This window comes from Entelurus aequoreus, linkage group LG21, assembly GCF_033978785.1.
Source record: "Entelurus aequoreus isolate RoL-2023_Sb linkage group LG21, RoL_Eaeq_v1.1, whole genome shotgun sequence".
Taxonomy (NCBI): domain Eukaryota; kingdom Metazoa; phylum Chordata; class Actinopteri; order Syngnathiformes; family Syngnathidae; genus Entelurus; species Entelurus aequoreus.
In genome coordinates, this window is record NC_084751.1 from 7,377,756 (window position 1) to 7,395,720 (window position 17,965).

General features: G+C 38.6%; 1 protein-coding gene across 1 annotated transcript in view; it reads left to right on the forward strand.

Moving 5' to 3' along the window:
* Positions 1-4,642: 4,642 nt before the first annotated feature.
* The window catches only part of LOC133638254 (wings apart-like protein homolog), a 34,376-nt gene continuing 21,053 nt past the window's right edge, over positions 4,643-17,965 (forward strand). The window contains exons 1-3 of the mRNA XM_062030677.1: positions 4,643-4,934; positions 9,095-9,549; positions 13,768-14,434. Of these exons, the coding sequence (XP_061886661.1) occupies positions 9,117-9,549; positions 13,768-14,434 (1,100 nt within the window). The 5' untranslated portion in view covers positions 4,643-4,934; positions 9,095-9,116. The remainder of the gene's footprint in view (positions 4,935-9,094; positions 9,550-13,767; positions 14,435-17,965) is intronic.

Genomic DNA, 17,965 nt, shown 5'->3' on the forward strand with positions numbered 1-17,965 from the left:
TCCCCGGGCACGGCCACCGCTGCTGCTCACTGCTCCCCTCACCTGCTAGGGGGTGAACAAGGATGATGGGTCAAATGCAGAGAATAATTTCACCATGTCTAATGTGTGTGTGACTATCATTGGTTAATGTTAAGTTAAATGCAATGGTGAAATGTGTCCTCTGCATTTGACCCATCCCCTTGTTCATCCCCTGGGAGGTGAGGGGAGCAGTGAGCAGCAGCGGTGGCCGCACCCGGGAATCATTTTTGGTGATTTAACCCCCAATTCCAAGCCTTGATGCTGAGTGCCAAGCAGGGAGGTAATGGCTCCCATTTTTCTAGTCTTTGGTACAGGTCCGGCCCTAACCAATCTAGCGCCCTAGGCAAGATTTTAGGTGCCCCCCCCCCCCACATCGGCAGTGAAGTGTATATACTCACAAGAAACCCAATAGCTTTGTCTTTGACCTTTTTTTTTACTTAAAGAAAGCAAATTAACAATCAGAATTGTTAACAAGATAAAAAAAAAATATGGATAAATAAATGAATACAAAAAATAAAAAATTAATATATGAAATACAATATTTTTTACACACATAAACACAAAATAAAACGTGTCAACAAGTTGCATAAAATAAATTAAAAATAGAATATAAATAAGGCAGTGCACAAAACAAGACATCAAACCAGTATGACTTTAACAACTAAATTACAAAAAAAGGGGATCCAACAGAGTTCTCTATTTGTGCTTTTTAATATTGCATTAACTACAATGACTTACAAATGACTGTACACCAGGAAGTACTGTAATTACCTAACGTTACATTATTATTTTCCATAACAATTTAGCCTCCTCCACAATATTAACCCGAAGTTAAAACATAACTAGCTATTTATTGATTAGGAATTGCCGAATCATGTAAAATTAGCTTAATGCTAAAAAGCCAGGTTACTATCACATTCTGTAACAGACAAATAATTTCATGTAGGCTAACGTTACCTACCTGCTACCTCTGTCTTTTTCTCGTTTCTCCTCTTCTTTTTTCTTTTTTCTTCCCTGGGCACCTGACAGTTTTGGTCGTTTTGACATCTTGTGTTGATTTTTTGATGTGGTGACGGGAAGGGAGTGGGCGCACCGTGCGGGGGAGGGGGGGGGGGGGCGTAATGTTGTAACAAATAATATTTCTATTAAATAGGCTTTACTTTGCATTTTAACTAACGTGGGATTATTTTATGCATTTAGAAATAATAGTACCAACTTTTTTATTTTTTTCCTCCAACATTTGTGGCACTGGCGTGGCGCCCCCTGATGGACGGCGCCCTTAGCATTTGCCTATACGGCCTATGCCACGGGCCGGCCCTGCTTTGGTATGACTCCGCCGGGGTTTGAACTCAGTACTTATTTGAAACAAAATGAGCTAAAAAGCTAGCATGAAACGTTAGCATGCTAACATTAGCATTATCAGTCTTCGGAGTTTCCGGTCATATTAGTGAATTTATTTGACATTTTATCACAACAAACATGTGATTGCAGACTCTTCTTTGGCACTTTTAACGTGCACGTGTGTGCGGGGACGTTTATTCAATATAATTAGCTGTAATGAAAAATATGGACTTATAAAATAGATATCTTCTGTATTTAAGCGCGTCGCTGGTGTTCTTGTTCAATGTTTCTATTTTTAAAAATGTATCGTTGAGCAAGTCGCGGACAAAGCCTTGGGAAAGGATTCTGCCTGCAGTGTGGCGGCCTCTAGTGGCCCCGTAGGTCAATGTCACCTTTTTAAATCCTACTGTAGTTTTCATGAAGGCCATCAGATGGCAGCAGCTGCACGTGAGTCATGATGGAGGATTCCTGCCTCCTGAGGTACTCAAGTACTCCAAAGTAATCTAGTAGTATACACTCCAAGTACGTACAAAGTACAAGGAAGGAGAATCCCGGTAAACATCTCCAACTTGATTAAAAATGACGTCATCTCATTCTATTTGTCATTTAGTTGATTTCAGTTGCAACCGGAAGTGAACAAAAGTGTTATTTGTTTCGAAGAGAAAAAGGGGCGGGATTAAATACATCTGCTTCTTCCTCCTCCTTTTGTCTGTATGTGCGTGTGTGTATGTGCGTGTGTGTGTGTGTGTGTGTGTGCGTGTGTGTGTGTGTGTGTGTGTGTGTGTGTGTGTGTGTGTGTGTGAGACACCGCTAGAGTGTGTACTACAAAAGATGGACATTTTTCAGTCACGTATGACGTCATGACACGGCTAATGTTAGCATATGCTAGCTACTGTAAAACAGCCCAAACATCTACAATTTAGGGCAACATGTTTTCTTTAGTTGGAAGTGAAATTCTTAAATAATTTTTTTTTAAATAGATTAAATGAATTTGAAAAATAATTTCAAAAAATCAGAATAAAAACATTAAAATACATATTTTTAAATAACAAATAAACAAATTAAGGTGAATTATTGTAGGCTGAGTTGTGAATATTTCTACTGACACACAAGATGATATAAATAATAAATAAATAAATACATAGAAAATATATATATATAAAAATAAAAAAAATAAAAATACAAATAAATAAATAAATAAATGACGGTGAATTCTTGTAAGCTGAGTTGTGAATATTTCTACTGACGCACAAGATGATAAAAATAATCAAAAAAATTAAAATAATTAAAAAATAAATAAATAAAAATATGTATATTTAAAAATAAACTATAAACAAATGAAGGTGAATTCTTGTCGGCTGAGTTGTAAATATTTCTACTGACACAAAAGATGATTAAAATAATTAAAAAATAAAAAATAAAAATAATTTACAAATAAATTGATAAAAATACAAATATGTATATTTAAAAAAAAACTAATAAACAAATAAAGGTGAATTATTGTAGGCTGAGTTGTGAATATTTCTACTGACACACAAGATGATAAAAATAATTTAAGAAAAATAAAAATACAAAATAAAAAAATAAAAAATGTATATTTAAAAAAAAAAAAAATAAACAAATGAAGGTGAATTCTTATCGGCTGAGTTGTGAATATTTCTACTGACACAAAAGATGATTAAAATAATTAATTAATTAAAACATTTTGAAAATAAAAATAATTTTAAAATAAATTAATAAAAATAAAAATATGTATATTTAAAAGAACAAAAACAAATAAAGGTGATTTATTGTAGGCTGAGGTGTGAATATTTCTACTGACACACAACACAACTGAGTCACACATTAAGAGTGTTACTAAAACGGCCTTCTTTCATATCCGTAATATCGCTAGAATTCGTTCCATTTTGTCCACTAACGACGCTGAGATCATTATTCATGCGTTCGTTACGTCTCGTCTCCATTACTGTAACGTATTATTTTCGGGTCTCCCTATGACTAGCATTAAAAGATTACAGTTGGTACAAAATGCGGCTGCTAGACTTTTGACAAAAACAAGAAAGTTTGATCATATTACGCCTATACTGTACATATATACATATATATACCTATACTGTTACCCACATATGCGGTCCTCTCCAAGGTTTCTCATAGTCATCGATTCGACGTCCCACTGGGGTGAGTTTTTCCTTGCCCGTATGTGGGCTCTGTACCGAGGATGTCGTTGTGGCTTGTGCAGCCCTTTGAGACACTTGTGATTCAGGGCTATATAAATAAACATTGATTGATTGATTGACAACATGATACAAATAATTAAGAAAAAAATGTATGCAAATAATTAAAAAATAAAAACATGTAAATAAAAAAATATATATTTAAAAAAACAAAAAAGAAATGAAGGTGAAGTCCTGTAGGCTGAGTTGTGAATCATTCTACTGACACAAAAGATGATAAAAATGTTCTTTTCCATATTTTGTGAGTAAACGTTGAAGAGTCGAGGCACTTTTTCCGGCGTCATGTGGTCACGTGACTGCCAGGCTTTATTGGATTGGTGAAACGGAGTCATGTGACACAAGTCGCTAAAAAAAAATCCATCTTTGCAAGCAATAATCATTCAAACATTTAACGGCGATCTAAATAAAAGAGAGTGGGTGTAAAAAATTAAAAGTAGTGTTTCTTCTTCTAAAAGTAGAAAGTATGTTGCATTAAAAGTAAAACTACTCAATTTGTCCAGGAAGTTACTTCCGTAGAGGGGCAACGTCACACAGGTGTGACCACAGAAAGTCATCATTGATGTTGTTCTGCGCTGTGAAAGTGGCAATAAATTGTGTTGATTAAACCATAAAAGAAGCACTCAGGAATATCGTTAATGTGTTCAAACACAACAATAGAAGTGCGCGCCGTCTAACGTTACATTCACACGGGACGTTGTACGTCTTTGTACGGAAGCGCTGAATAAAAATGAATAAAAAGTCATTGCAAAATGTGACTTGATATCTTTCTATCAATTGTCATCATTTGTGTCAAGTCATGTCAATTGTCACTTTTACGAGTGTCGTTGAACGCTGCATGAGCGCGGTTGAAACTTGAACTCAAAAACTTCCGGTTGTTGTTACCAAAATAAATCTACAGCAATAACATTACCGTAACTTACCGACATGGAGTTGAACCGCGTTATCCCGTAAATTATATTTTTTAAATCAATGTTTTTCTTTGATGTTGTGGATCGATGTAACTCACGAGTCTTATTGCACACGCTCCATGCCGTCTTTTATTAAGGACGTTGGAAGCGACTTCCGGTCGTGTCCCGTTGTCCAGCAGCTTGACGTATAGTTGATCGCAATGGAAACCTCCGTCACAAGCCGCAGGAAACAAATTGTCTGCAGTTTAGTTTGAACATCAAAACATTTTGAACGCTCACCGTCGCTTCGAGTCCAGCGAGGCGGCGTCGGCAGTGTTCTCTTCTGCGGGCTGGTGTGGCGACCCGTGCGGCCCGGTGGATGCTGGGCTGAGGCCTCCGCTCCGATGCCAGTTGGAATCTGCTTTGTCCCTCCTGCGGCCCTTTAGCTGGCAAAGTGAGTCTTCTAAATGCACTTTTGTGCTCCCTGCTTGTAAAAGATGCATCTTGTGTCTTCTGCTGTCAACAAGGAGCGGCCGGATCGCACTTATTGTTAGCCGTTAGCTCCGGGCTAGCAGCGCTAATGCTAAAGCTAACAGTCAACAACTCAGCATCTTGAGGGATAAACATTATTATTGTTGTTGATAATAAGCTTGTATTAACCTTTTATTTTCCCACGGGTAAGATGCATTTATTAGCTTTGTTTTGACCCACCTAAGTTATAAGATGACACAATATTTGTTGTTCTTTTAAGAACTAGCATTATCTCCCACACTCTGTAACGATATCAAAATGTCGCGATACCATTTCGTCGCGGTATTAAGGCCACTCCACGATAATAAGGTGGTATTGTCCAAAGAAAACCCCAACGTGGTATAAATGATATCGTATAGGTTAGAGATGTAATGATAATCGCTAATTAAAATGAAAATGATGTAAAAACCGTGGTTGATAGCCACACTTTGATAAATACATGGTCCGACTAGCGTTAGCTCGCCGGCTAGCCTAAATGCTAACGTGAAAACAAGAGTCCTTAACCTCTTTCCCCGTGAAGAAACATTATAGCCCACGCAGGCTGCTGTCTGAGCAACTAAGATATTTATATCGCACTGAACCCTTGTGTAATGTTCATATTGTTGTTACTCAGCCAGCGTTTGTGGGTCTGATGGACCCGTTGCATTTTGTGGCTTTTAATGCCTCACAATCAAAGACTTTTATGTTAAAATACTGAACGGATATTTACCTTATCCCAATAAACATCTGTTCAGTATTTTAACATAAAAGTCTTTGATTGTGAGGCATTAAAAGACACAAAATGCAACGGGTCCATCAGACCCACAAACGCTGGCTGAGTAACAACAATATGAACGTTGCATGGAAAATTTCTCTGCCAGTTTCTGCATCCCACAGGGATTCTGCTTTTGTGTTTCTGCACCTGCGGTTCCCACACAAGGTTGCAACATTGTTTGTCAACACTGTCTGCTCTCATTTTCTCGCACATTTGACCCTCTGATGTTCTGTGTACCTACACTCTGTCCTCCTCCTGTCTAGGCCTGCTGTATGTGTGTGTGTGTGTGTGGTACACAGAATATCAATTTCCACACTTCTATTAGCCCCGGGTCCAGTGGACCCAGACATCTTATATGTAATAGAAATGTGTAGGGGGGTGTATGGTGTATGGTCATTAAATATGTATTCTGATATATGTTCTCCACAGAAAATGAGCCAAAGTCAGTGAGTCTCAGTTTGAAAAAGTACTTAATTGTATAATTTTTCTTTTAATAAAAAAATGAAAACGGGTCCCACAGACCCGAACACCACACAAGGGTTAAAGGATTGATTTGGTCACGTTGAAACTGACAGGAAGTGAATTCATGTGAGGTCACATAAACCGGAAGTGAAGCTCAAGATAACACACCCAATTTCCATTTATTAGAAACATTTGAAGACGTTCACAAGTTAAAAGGCACATGAAAATAGTATGGCTCTTACGAAAGCTAATAAAGTATAATTTGTGTCTTTTTTATTTTAGTTACTTTTTTAAAAACTTGGTTAAAATATTTTAGTGTGTGTTGAAGTACTTTTTGAGCAAAGTTGCTGTAATAATGACAAGCGTGATCATTTTGGTCACAATTGCTGTGATTTGAAATGTTTTATTTTGTTACATAAGTATGTGTGTAAAATGTACAAATAATAATTTATTTACATGAAACCAGCATTTTCATCCAGGTCTTGTAAAGACGATTCCAGTGCAACACTGAGTGTCATTTCCTGTGATGAATATTAAGAAAGTTATGGACTTTTAAAAGCGTTACAAATGCACTAATGTTTGTCAATAAAAAGTCAATGGGGCGCAAGATTCTATGTGACCTTTTTGTTAAAAATGTCATAACTTTATTAATATTTAACCCATATTAAAAACCAAAAAACGGTCAATATAATTTGAAAGCTTGCTTTTTAGGTGCAAAGAATTGTGTGGAAACATCCAGTGTTTTAAGGATATGTATGTATATATATATATATGTATATGTTGATGTTTAGCTTCACTGGGTTCAAATACAATACATTCCAGATAATAAGCCTTTTTTCCTACGCTTTGAACCCTGCGGTTTATATTTTGCACCAATACAAAAATACAACAGTAACGTCATCCCTGGTCACACAACCAGTCATCTGCTTTCCATACCTGCTGATATTTGACACAGGGCCCCATATCCCCATTTAGCTGCCCGGGATACGCCTGTACTGTTTTCCTTCAGCATGTCCTCATCCATTTGTGTCAACAAGATGAAACTAAGTCTGAAAACCTTTGATGAGTTGACCTCATGACGATCGCCGCCCATTAGGACCTTTCAAAGTGTCAAATACGATCCGCCTTGAAGACGGAGTGTTTTATTTTGAAAGTAAACCGGATACTACATATACTATAGTGGAATTCCTGGGTTATAAAACGATGTGGCTAATTTATGAACTTTACTATCAGCTAAAATGTTTTGTGTCCAATGGTTTCCATTAAACACATGACGCCATCTTTTGGACGAGTTTGCTCACTGCAGGAGTTACAGGTTGAAAATCTACTTCCTGTTTTAATGCCTTAAACCAAAAGAAAACTGTCGAAAGGATTCTTCATTCATCACTCCAAGCAACGTTTGTAAGTTTTACAATATAACTAAAACAATTCTTACTTACTAAAGCGTCCCATGTGTGATGTCTGTAGGAGTGTTTCCATGCATATTTCTACCTGCTATCATAATGTAATCAAGATAGCGTTGTTAGCATTAGCTAATATGCTAACACGTTTACGAGTGTCTGTGTTAGTATTATTAATTTACAATAACATTCTTATTGTATTGTTTCACTTTCACAAATTCCTCAGTAAATTCACCAAAACGTCACCGTGGAGTTATTGTGTTATCTTTGAAGTATGCTAGCATTTTTGCCAGCATTTTAGCTAATTTGGTTCTCTTTAATTAAATAATTATGGATTTTTTTTTACTTAGCACCATCTTAGAAGTATGGTAGCTGTTCCTCTGTCAGCATTTAATGTTAGCATGCTAACAATTACACGGTAACACTTTTTGCTAGCATTTTACCTAAATTTGTTCTTTTTAAACTAATAATTGATTTTGTTATTTGGCCCCATTTTAGAAGTATGCTAGCTGTTCCCCTGTTAGCATGGTAATAATAAGACGGTAACGTTTTTTTTGCTAGCATTTTAGCTAATTTTGTTCTTTTTAAACTAATAATCATTGATTTTGTTATTGGGCCTCATTTTAGAAGTATGCTAGCTCTTCCCCTGTTAATGTTAGCATGCTAACAATAACACGGTAACATTTTTAGCTAGCATAATAGCTGATTTTGTTCTTAGATTTCGATTTATTGGTCCCCGTGGGGAAATTCATTTCCACTGACCGTACATTTAAACAATACACATTACACATCACGGACAAAAATAGCAAAATTAGATTAATAATCATGGATTTTTGTTACTGGGAATGGTTTTGTCATCTTAGAAATAGGCTAGTTGTTCCCCTTTAACATGTTTATGTTAGCATAAAAAAAGTAATTGAGTTGGTTTAGGTGATTGGAGAGCTGGCATGACGACTTCTGTTTTGTTTGATCAGCCGTTTTACTGCCTTGTTAGAGGCACCGTTTGGCAACAATTAAGATATGTGAGTAAACATTTCTGTGTAAATAACTCATTTCACAACATATATATCTGCCACTTATAGTCCGGTGCTGCTAATATATGGAAAACAATTATTTTTTCCCAAAGATTCAGCAGGTGCGGCTTATATCCTGGTGCGCTCTATAGTCTGGAAATCTGGTATATTCCTGGGGTGACGGTCTATCAAGTAGCTGGTCATATTACTGGTATTCCCCGCGGTGTGCAGTGTCCGTGCTACCACCGCACGCTTTCGCCAGGGTTTGTATGTTAGCAACATAACTCAAAAAGTTATGGACAGATTTTGATGTTCAGAGAAGAGCTGCACTCACCAAGCTTTGGTGTGATGCGGCAATATTGTGAGGATTTTGAAAGGGCAGTAGCGTGGTGTCTACAAACTACTCTTGAAGAAGGATTTATTCTCACGTCGCTTCTTCTCGCTCTCTGTTCAGAAAATATGAGCCAGACGCAACGATGACATCCAGATTTGGTAAAACCTACAGCCGCAAGGGAGGAGAGAGCACGTCCAAGTTTGATGAAGTCCTGTCCACCAAGAGGGGCACCCTGAGCACAAAATGGGGGGCCACCACCTACAAGGCCAAGGTGGGCTCCAAGCGCGCCGGCGCTCCCAACAGCGCCTCGGTCCTGGACGTCCACAAGAGAGCCCGGCCCTGCGGGGACGACTCGGACGACCCCTTCGGCTTTGACAGCGACGAGGAGTCCAAGCCGGTGTCCTCTCGCAGCAGCAAGTCGTCCCCTGCCAAGGCGGAGAAGATCTCTGTGGACTCCAGGAGCTGGTCCAACTTCCACGAAGGACTTCATGCCTCCACGCAGGAGACGTCACGGCCTGCCAGGAAGCAGTCGGGACTGAGCGAGGACACCAGTCCGTTCTTCAACAGCAGCCAAGGTAACATCTGGATCCACTTTCTCTCTTAAAGGGGCAGGAATTGAAATATGGCCTATTTTAATCCTTCATCATGCTGGGACAATCCCAGCTAAGCAACCCATTATCCACCACCGAAATTTGGCATTTTGACACATCAGTATCGGCCTCTTTTTTGAACGATATTGGCCTTTGTTTTTGTTTTTTTCCCGCTACAACTGTACTACATCAGCAAATACTATGTATTTTAAAATTAATAATAAATATAATCCGTATTTACATTTTCACTTTGTTTATACCATAAGTTCCCGACTATAAGCCGTTACTTTTTTCCTACGCTTTGTATCTTGTGGCTAGGGATGATGTTTGATAAGAAATTATCGAGTCCGAGCCTATTATCGAATCCTCTTATCGAACCGATTCCTTATCGATTCTCTTATGGAGTCCAGATAGGTTGTAGTATATGGAAAAAAACACACAATATTTGGTTTAACAAAAGCTCACTTTTATCATATAAGAAAACAATTTAATCTAATAAATAAATAAATATTGACTGTTACCCCCCTAAAAAAATAAAATAAAATAAATAAACATTGACTGTTGTTACCCAAAGTATATTAAGTGGGATTTTTCAGAAAAACAAATATATACAGTAACACAAAAACAAGCTGTCTCTGTGATCACTATAGGTGTATAAATAATAATATAGTGTTAAATAAAATCAGTCCCTTGGGCACAAAAGTGGAAATAATACAGCTCTCCAAAAAGTGCAATTCTGCTGCTATTTGACATAACTGTGTGTTATGATGCTTTGACATTTTTGCACTTTAAAGAAAGAAAGAAAATTCTATGAAGAGAAAAGTTGTTTGCAAGTGTGGTTACAATGCTAAAAAATGAAAAGTTAAAGCTAAAAAAAGAAATGCACTTTATTGAGTTAACATTATTTCTTTATAGGGGGAAAGATGTTATGAGCTAGGGAATATAACAACTACACTACCCATCATGCAACGGGAGTGACGAGCATGCGCGGTAGCCCCGAAAAGTGTTGTTGCATGTCGTCACCCGTGAAAGTAAACGTCAAGAACTACGCCAACACGCCTCGTCTGCATTATTTATAATTAGACAGACAACACATATACAGTGTGAAAAACAAAAGTTAAAAAAGGGAGATGTGTTGTATATATATGTATGTGCTGCGGTGTTGTATATATATGTATGTGCTGCGGTGTTGTATATATATGTATGTGCTGCGGTGTTGTATATATATGTATGTGCTGCGGTGTTGTATATATATATATGTATGTGCTGCGGTGTTGTATATATATGTATGTGCTGCGGTGTTGTATATATATGTATGTGCTGCGGTGTTGTATATATATGTATGTGCTGCGGTGTTGTATATATATGTATGTGCTGCGGTGTTGTATATATATGTATGTGCTGCGGTGTTGTATATATATGTATGTGCTGCGGTGTTGTATATATATGTATGTGCTGCGGTGTTGTATATATATGTATGTGCTGCGGTGTTGTATATATATGTATGTGCTGCGGTGTTGTATATATATGTATGTGCTGCGGTGTTGTATATATATGTATGTGCTGCGGTTGCTTTAAGAATGTTGCGCCAGCTGCCGTAAAGGAGGTGCGTTGCTAGCCTGGTTGCTATGTTTCCGGTGGGTGGTAAAAGTGTTCTTCATGAGTTTGTACCCTGCTCAAATCTCCCTGTAAAGTTATTCATTGGATTATACCTTTTGTTTGGAACTTTATTACACCTTGGAGCGCTTTTTCCCGTGCATTGTTTTCCTGCTTTCGCTATCTGCGCCTAATGACTGAGCTACGTGACTGATTTATTGTGATGTCATACGGAGCATTTCTGGTCGGGACAGGATTCGTTCCGAGGGATTCGAATAAAGAACCAACTCTTTTCTTTACTATAGTGGTCTCGATAACGGGTACTGGTTCTCAAAAAGGGATTCGAGTCCGAGGACTCGGTTCTTTTCTTATCGAACAACCGGGAAAACCGGTTTCGAGTATCATCCCTACTTGTGGCTTATAATTTTTCCTACGCTTTGTATCTTGTGGCTTATAAAACGGTGCGGCTAATTGGCGGATTTTTCCCTGCTAATGGCCATAATGTTTTGTGTCCAACAGTTTTAATTAAACCCACGGCGCCATCTTTTGGACGGGTTGCGGGTTGAAAATATACTTTGTGTTTTAACGCCTCAAAACCGCGATTAACGCCCATACCATTTCCTGCTCGAAAGCATTCCTCATTCATCACTCCAAGTAACATTTGTAAGTTTTACAATATAACTAACACAATTCTTACTTACAACACCATCCCATGTGTGATGTCTGTAGGAGTGTTTTCATGCATATTTCTACCTGCTATTGTGATGTAATCAAGCTAGCGTTTTGTTAGCATTAGCTAATATGCTAACAGATTTATGAGTGCCTGTGTTAGTATTATTAACTTACAATGGCATTCTTTTTATATTCCTTCACTTTCACAAATTCCTCAGTAAATTCACCAAAACGTCACCGTGAAATGATTGAGTATGTTTAGCCGATTGGAGAGCTAGCTTGCGCAGCTAGTGGCTCCATGACCATGACTTCTGTTTTGTAGGATCTGCTGTTTTAACAATTAAGGTACGTAAATAAACATTTACAGAATATTTCTTTGTAAATAACTTACTTATATATCTGCGGCTTATAGTCGGGTGCGGCTAATATATGGAAATGTATATATTTTCCTTCTAAAATTTAGTGGGAGGGGCTTATATATAGGAGAGTGCGAAAAGCACGATAAACTCCGGGAATAATTTCTTGCACACAAAGAGACTTTGAGGGCAAAAAGCGAGGGATTTCAAAGAGTAGTACGCAGTAGTTTTGACTTTTAAGTTATTGTGTACTATTGGCTTTGTTTTAAACAAACAATTGAAAGTAATGGTGATGATAAATGTAACATTTCCATTCATTACCAATAAAAACATAAATAATTAAAGCTGCAAGCAGCGTTGGTCGGGTCCGCATTTTGGCAGGTGCTAGTCCTAGGTGTCCCAATACTTTTGTCCAGTGGTAGTCCTGAGTGAGACCTACACAGAGGTTTTTGTTTCGTGTCTCTACGATATTCGTACTGGGAGTTAGAGGAAGTTGTGTCTCTGTCTTTTTCCTAGGTGGTTGTTTTCTTTGAAGGCGCGCAAAATCACAGCAGCGGAGCAACTTTAGTGCTGCGGGTCTTTGAAGGCTCGTAAAATCAAAACGGTAGCACGTATCAAAACGCCGTACGCAACTTTTAATCAGAAGGGTTCAATCTCTCTCCTGTAGCAGTTTGAAGCCGAAACGACAAACGCGCTCAGAGGAGATAACGTTTAATGTTTGGTGACCGGTTGTAACAAAAATTTAGTTTTGAAGGAGAAATAGCAAACTTCCTGTTGATTTTTGCTGAAGGATGTCAATCTATGAAATGTAGGTCTAGGTGAGACCTACGTAGAGGTTTTTGTTTCATGTCTCTAAGATGTTCCTACCGGAAGTTACAAGCAGTTTTGTCTGAGTTTTCCTCTGGGGAGCAGTTTTGTCTCTGTTTTATTCAAAAATTATGTAGAGCACAATTTTGAGTTTTGGGGTTCGGTTTTTTTTTTAGATCGCAATTTCCACCAGTCCCGATGTGTGTGAGAAGTTTGGTGAGTTTTGAAGTATTTTAAGGGGGTCAAATTAGAGGTCAAAAAGCAAAAATGAGTGTTTTTAGTCATTTTTAGTCTTGAACGGGGAATTGCCATCTTCCTGTTAATTTTTGCCCGAAGAAATTAATTAATGAAAAGTAGGTCTAAGTAAGACCTACATAGAGCTTTTTGTTTCATGTTTCTACGACATTCGTACTGGGAGTTAGAGGCAGTTTTCTTCCTAATAATAAAGAAGAATAATAAAACCTTACAAATTCAATAGGTTCCTTTGTAACCTGTACAAAGGACTCCCTGTGGGAGTCCTTTGTACAGGTTACTGGCGGACCCTAATAATATATTTCAAAATATGAAATATTAGCGCCATCTGCTTCAGACCACTCCGTCACTCACACGTGACTACGGACCTCTGCTGCCCCCTGGTGGTTGTGAAGGTGTTGCAAAGCCTGCTTGTTCAACCATCATCCTTATTTCATCATAGCAGACTAAATCACGGTCCTGATTAATCGTGCAGACCTATTCCTTGAATAACGTCTCCGATCCTGTTGTCCCATTTCAGCAGAACATTTCCAGAACTGGTGTTCGTCTTCAGAGCAGCACCACAGCTACTCCTGGTACCAGAACGCCTCCGAGCGCGACCAGAAGCCTCTGGCGCAAACCACCACCCTGAAGACCACGTCCAAGGCCGACTGCGCCTACAGCTCCTGGGACTCCCTCATGGGCCTGCGACCGCCGTCGCCCAGCCAGGAGCCGCGTAACCCCGCCCCCTCGCTCTCCTGGACTCCGGCGGGCGTCTGCGAGCCGTTGAACAACCGCCACCAGAAGCTGCCCTCGCCTCCTGGACTGCGCAGCCCCGCAGGGAGCCAGGGTCTGGACAGCGACCTTCAGTTCAGCTTGGAGACGTCCGATTATTCTCAGACGTCGTCGTCGCTTGTGAGGAACTCAAACTGTCGGACGTACCGGAGGCCCAGCAAGCAGCCCTCCTCCAAAGACTCCGCCCCCTTTGCCAGCAGCATTGTGGCTCCAGACGCTCTCTCTAGCAGCGCTGACAAGACCAGGACCAGGGACTACACCGTGCTCCACCCGTCCTCCGTCTCCATGTGCACCGTCACCATTCAGGGCGGCAGCAGGGAGGAGGCGGCTCCCTCTAGTGGCGGCGGCGGCGGTGCCACGGAGCAGGTGGACGCGGCATGGCAGCGCAAGAAGATGGAGCAACAAACCATCAGGTACAACCACTCACCTACACGTGCTTCCTGTCGCCAGGCTGAGCTGATACAAGAATGTTGAAGCGAAGCGGGTGGCGGTGGGAGGTCCTTTTAGCCTGCCAACTTCATTCTAAATATCTGATCGCTGCAAATGGGTCGCCATCTAGTGGACAACGTGAGAAAAGCAGGTCGATGACGATGAATTGTCCCTTGAAGTGTATGATGCACAACATTTTACTTTTGATTGATTGATTGAGACTTGTATTAGTAGATTGCACAGTACAGCACATATTCCCTACAATTGACCACTAAATGGTAACACCCCAAAAAGTTTTTCAACTTGTTTAAGTCCACGTTAATCAATTCATGGTAGAACTTCTATGATCCAATCCAAACAACTTTTCCCACTCATGGTGCAAAACAACTGCAACCGACACAAAAAGTCAACACACTGTGGTACGTAACACAACCTGTTGACTGAACTTTGTGGATATTATGAAACAATGTCCAAGCACGAGGGATGTCCGATAATGGCTTTTTGCCGATATCCTATATTCCGATATTGTCCAACTCTTTAATTACCGATACCAACCGATATATGCAGTCGTGGAATTAACACATTATTATGCCTTATTTGGACAACCAGGTATGGTGAAGATAAGGTACTTTTTAAAAAAATTAGTAAAATAAGATAGATAAATTAAAAACATTTTCTTGAATAAAAAAGAAAGTACAACAATATAAAAACAGTTACATATAAACTAGTAATGAATGAAAATGAGTAAAATTAACTGTTAAAGGTTAGTACTATTAGTGGAGCAGCAGCACGCACAATCATGTGTGCTTACGGACTGTATCCCTTGCAGACTGTATTGATATATATTGATATATAATGTAGGAAGCAGAATATTAATAACAGAAAGAAACAACCCTTTTGTGTGAATGAGTGTAAATGGGGGAGGGAGGTTTTTTGGGTTGGTGCACTAATTGTAAGTGTATCTTGTGTTATTTATGTTGATTTAATAAAAAAAAAAAAAACAAAAAAAAAACCTGATACCTATAATAAAAAAACCGATACCGATAATTTCCGATATTACATTTTAACGCGGCATGGCGTAGTGGGTAGAGCGGCCGTGCCAGAAACCTGAGGGTTGCAGGTTCGTTCCCCGCCTCTTACCATCCAAAATCGCTACCGTTGTGTCCTTGGGCAGGACACTTCACCCTTGCCCCCGGTGCCGCTCACACCGGAGAATGAATGATGAATGAATGAGTTGTAAAAATGAATGATGGGTTCTCACTTCTCTGTGAAGCGCTTTGAGTGTCTAGAATAGCGCTATATAAATCTAATCCATTATTATTATTATTATTATATCGGCCGATCATATCGGCAGGCCGATATTATCCGACATCTCTACCAAGCACCATACATCATTCCAAATGATTTCAATCCGCTACAATGCATGATGGTGAAAATGCAAAACACTCGTGCTACACTTAAGGCATATTTAGGGGGAAGTGTGTGTGTGTGTGTGTGTGTGTGTGTGTGTGTGTGTGTGTGTGTGTGTGTGTGTGTGTGTGTGTGTGTGTGTGTGTGTGTGTGTGTGTGTGTGTGTGTGTGTGTGTGTGTGTGTGTGTGTGTGTGTGTGTGTGTGTGTGTGTGTGTGTGTGTGTGTGTGTGTGTGTGTGTGTGTGTGCGCGCGCGCTTGTATGTAAACGTGTATATACATATGTGTGTGTATATATAAAAAAAATGTGTGTGTGTATATATATATATATTAGGGGTGTGGTAAAAAATCGCTTCGAATTTGAATCGCAATTCTCACGTTGTGCGTTTCAGAATCAATTCTCATTTTTAGAAAATCGTTTTTTTTTTTTTTACGGTAAATTATTTTTTTATATTTATATATTTTTTTGAATTTTTTTATTTCTTTTGAATGAATCAATCCAACAAAACCATACACAGCAATACCATAACAATGCAATCCAATTCCAAAAGCAAAGCCGAGCCAGCAACACTCAGAAGTGCAATAAACAGAGCAATTGAGAGGAGACACAAACACCACACTGAACAAACCAAAAGTAGTGAAACAAAAATGAATATTATCAACAACAGTATCAATATTAGTTACAATTTCAACATAGCAGTGATTAAAAATCCCTCATTGACATTATCATTAGACATTTATAAAAAAAAAGAACAATAGTGTGACAGTGGCTTACACTTGCATCGCATCTCATAAGCTTGACAACACACTGTGTCCAATATTTTCACAAAGATCAAATAAGTCATATTTTTGCTTCATTTAATAGTTCACACAAATGTACATTATTGCAATCAGTGGATAAAACATTGTCCTTTACAATTATAAAAGCTTTTAACAAAAATCTACTACTCTGCTTGCATGTCAGCAGACTGGGGTAGATCCTGCTGAAATCTATGTATTCCATGAATAGACAATCCTTTTTAATCGGGAAAAAAATCGTTTTTGAATCGAGAATCGTGTTGAATTGAAAAAAAAAAAAATCGATTTTGAATCGAATCGTGACCCCAAGAATCGATATTGAATCGAATCGTGGGACACCCAAAGATTCACAGCCCTAATATATATATATATATATAAATATATATATATATACATATCTACATATTGCTACCGTGCTAATGTTAGCATGCTAATTTTTAGCATGTTAATATTAGCACGCTAACGTTTTATGCAAGCAATTTAGCTAATTTCATACTTTTTAACCCAATAACCATGAATTCTGTTACTTGGTGCCATCTTGAAAGTATGCAAGGTGTGTCACTGTTACCATGCTAATGTTACCATGCTAACATTTAATGCTAACATTTTAGCTAATTTCGTACTTTTTAGCCTAATAACCATGGAATCTGTTACTTGGTGCCATCTTAAAAGTATGCTAGCTGTTTTACTGTTACCGTGCTAATGTTAGCATGCTAACATTTTAGCTAATTTGTACTTTGTACATGATGTCATCGAGCCAACACCACAGATACATTGCAGTCAATGTTCCTTCTAAGGTGCGTGCCTGCGCAATTGCGCACTGCTGACGCGTTCTCTGTGTGTATCAAATGTGAGCCACGCACAAAATAAAATCCAATCTGAACTGAAAAAAAACACTAGTTGAGTCAATACCTGAAGGAATTGCGTGTGAATGCTCTAATGCTGAAGTGGTACTGAAATGCTGACAGTTTGAATGTAGGAATAGTTTGAATGTTGGAATGGTTTGAATTTTGAAGAGTTTGAATTTCCAGGAAAACCAGAAATAGGTTTGGAACTTGGGAAAGTGTTAGTTGGATGAGTGGAATGTGTTGATGTTGGAATGGTTTGAATAGGTTAAAAAATGTAGGAATTGTGCAACTTGAAAAAATGTCCCATTCTTTTAAATGGGAATTTCATGGAAATTTGGGGATTCCGGGAAAAGAGGGAATTCTTCTGTAAATGGTAAACAACTTGAATTGTCCAATGGTTGGTGTTGGAATTTCTCAAAACGGTCGAGAAATGTTGAAGTAGTAATTTTTTTTTATTGAGA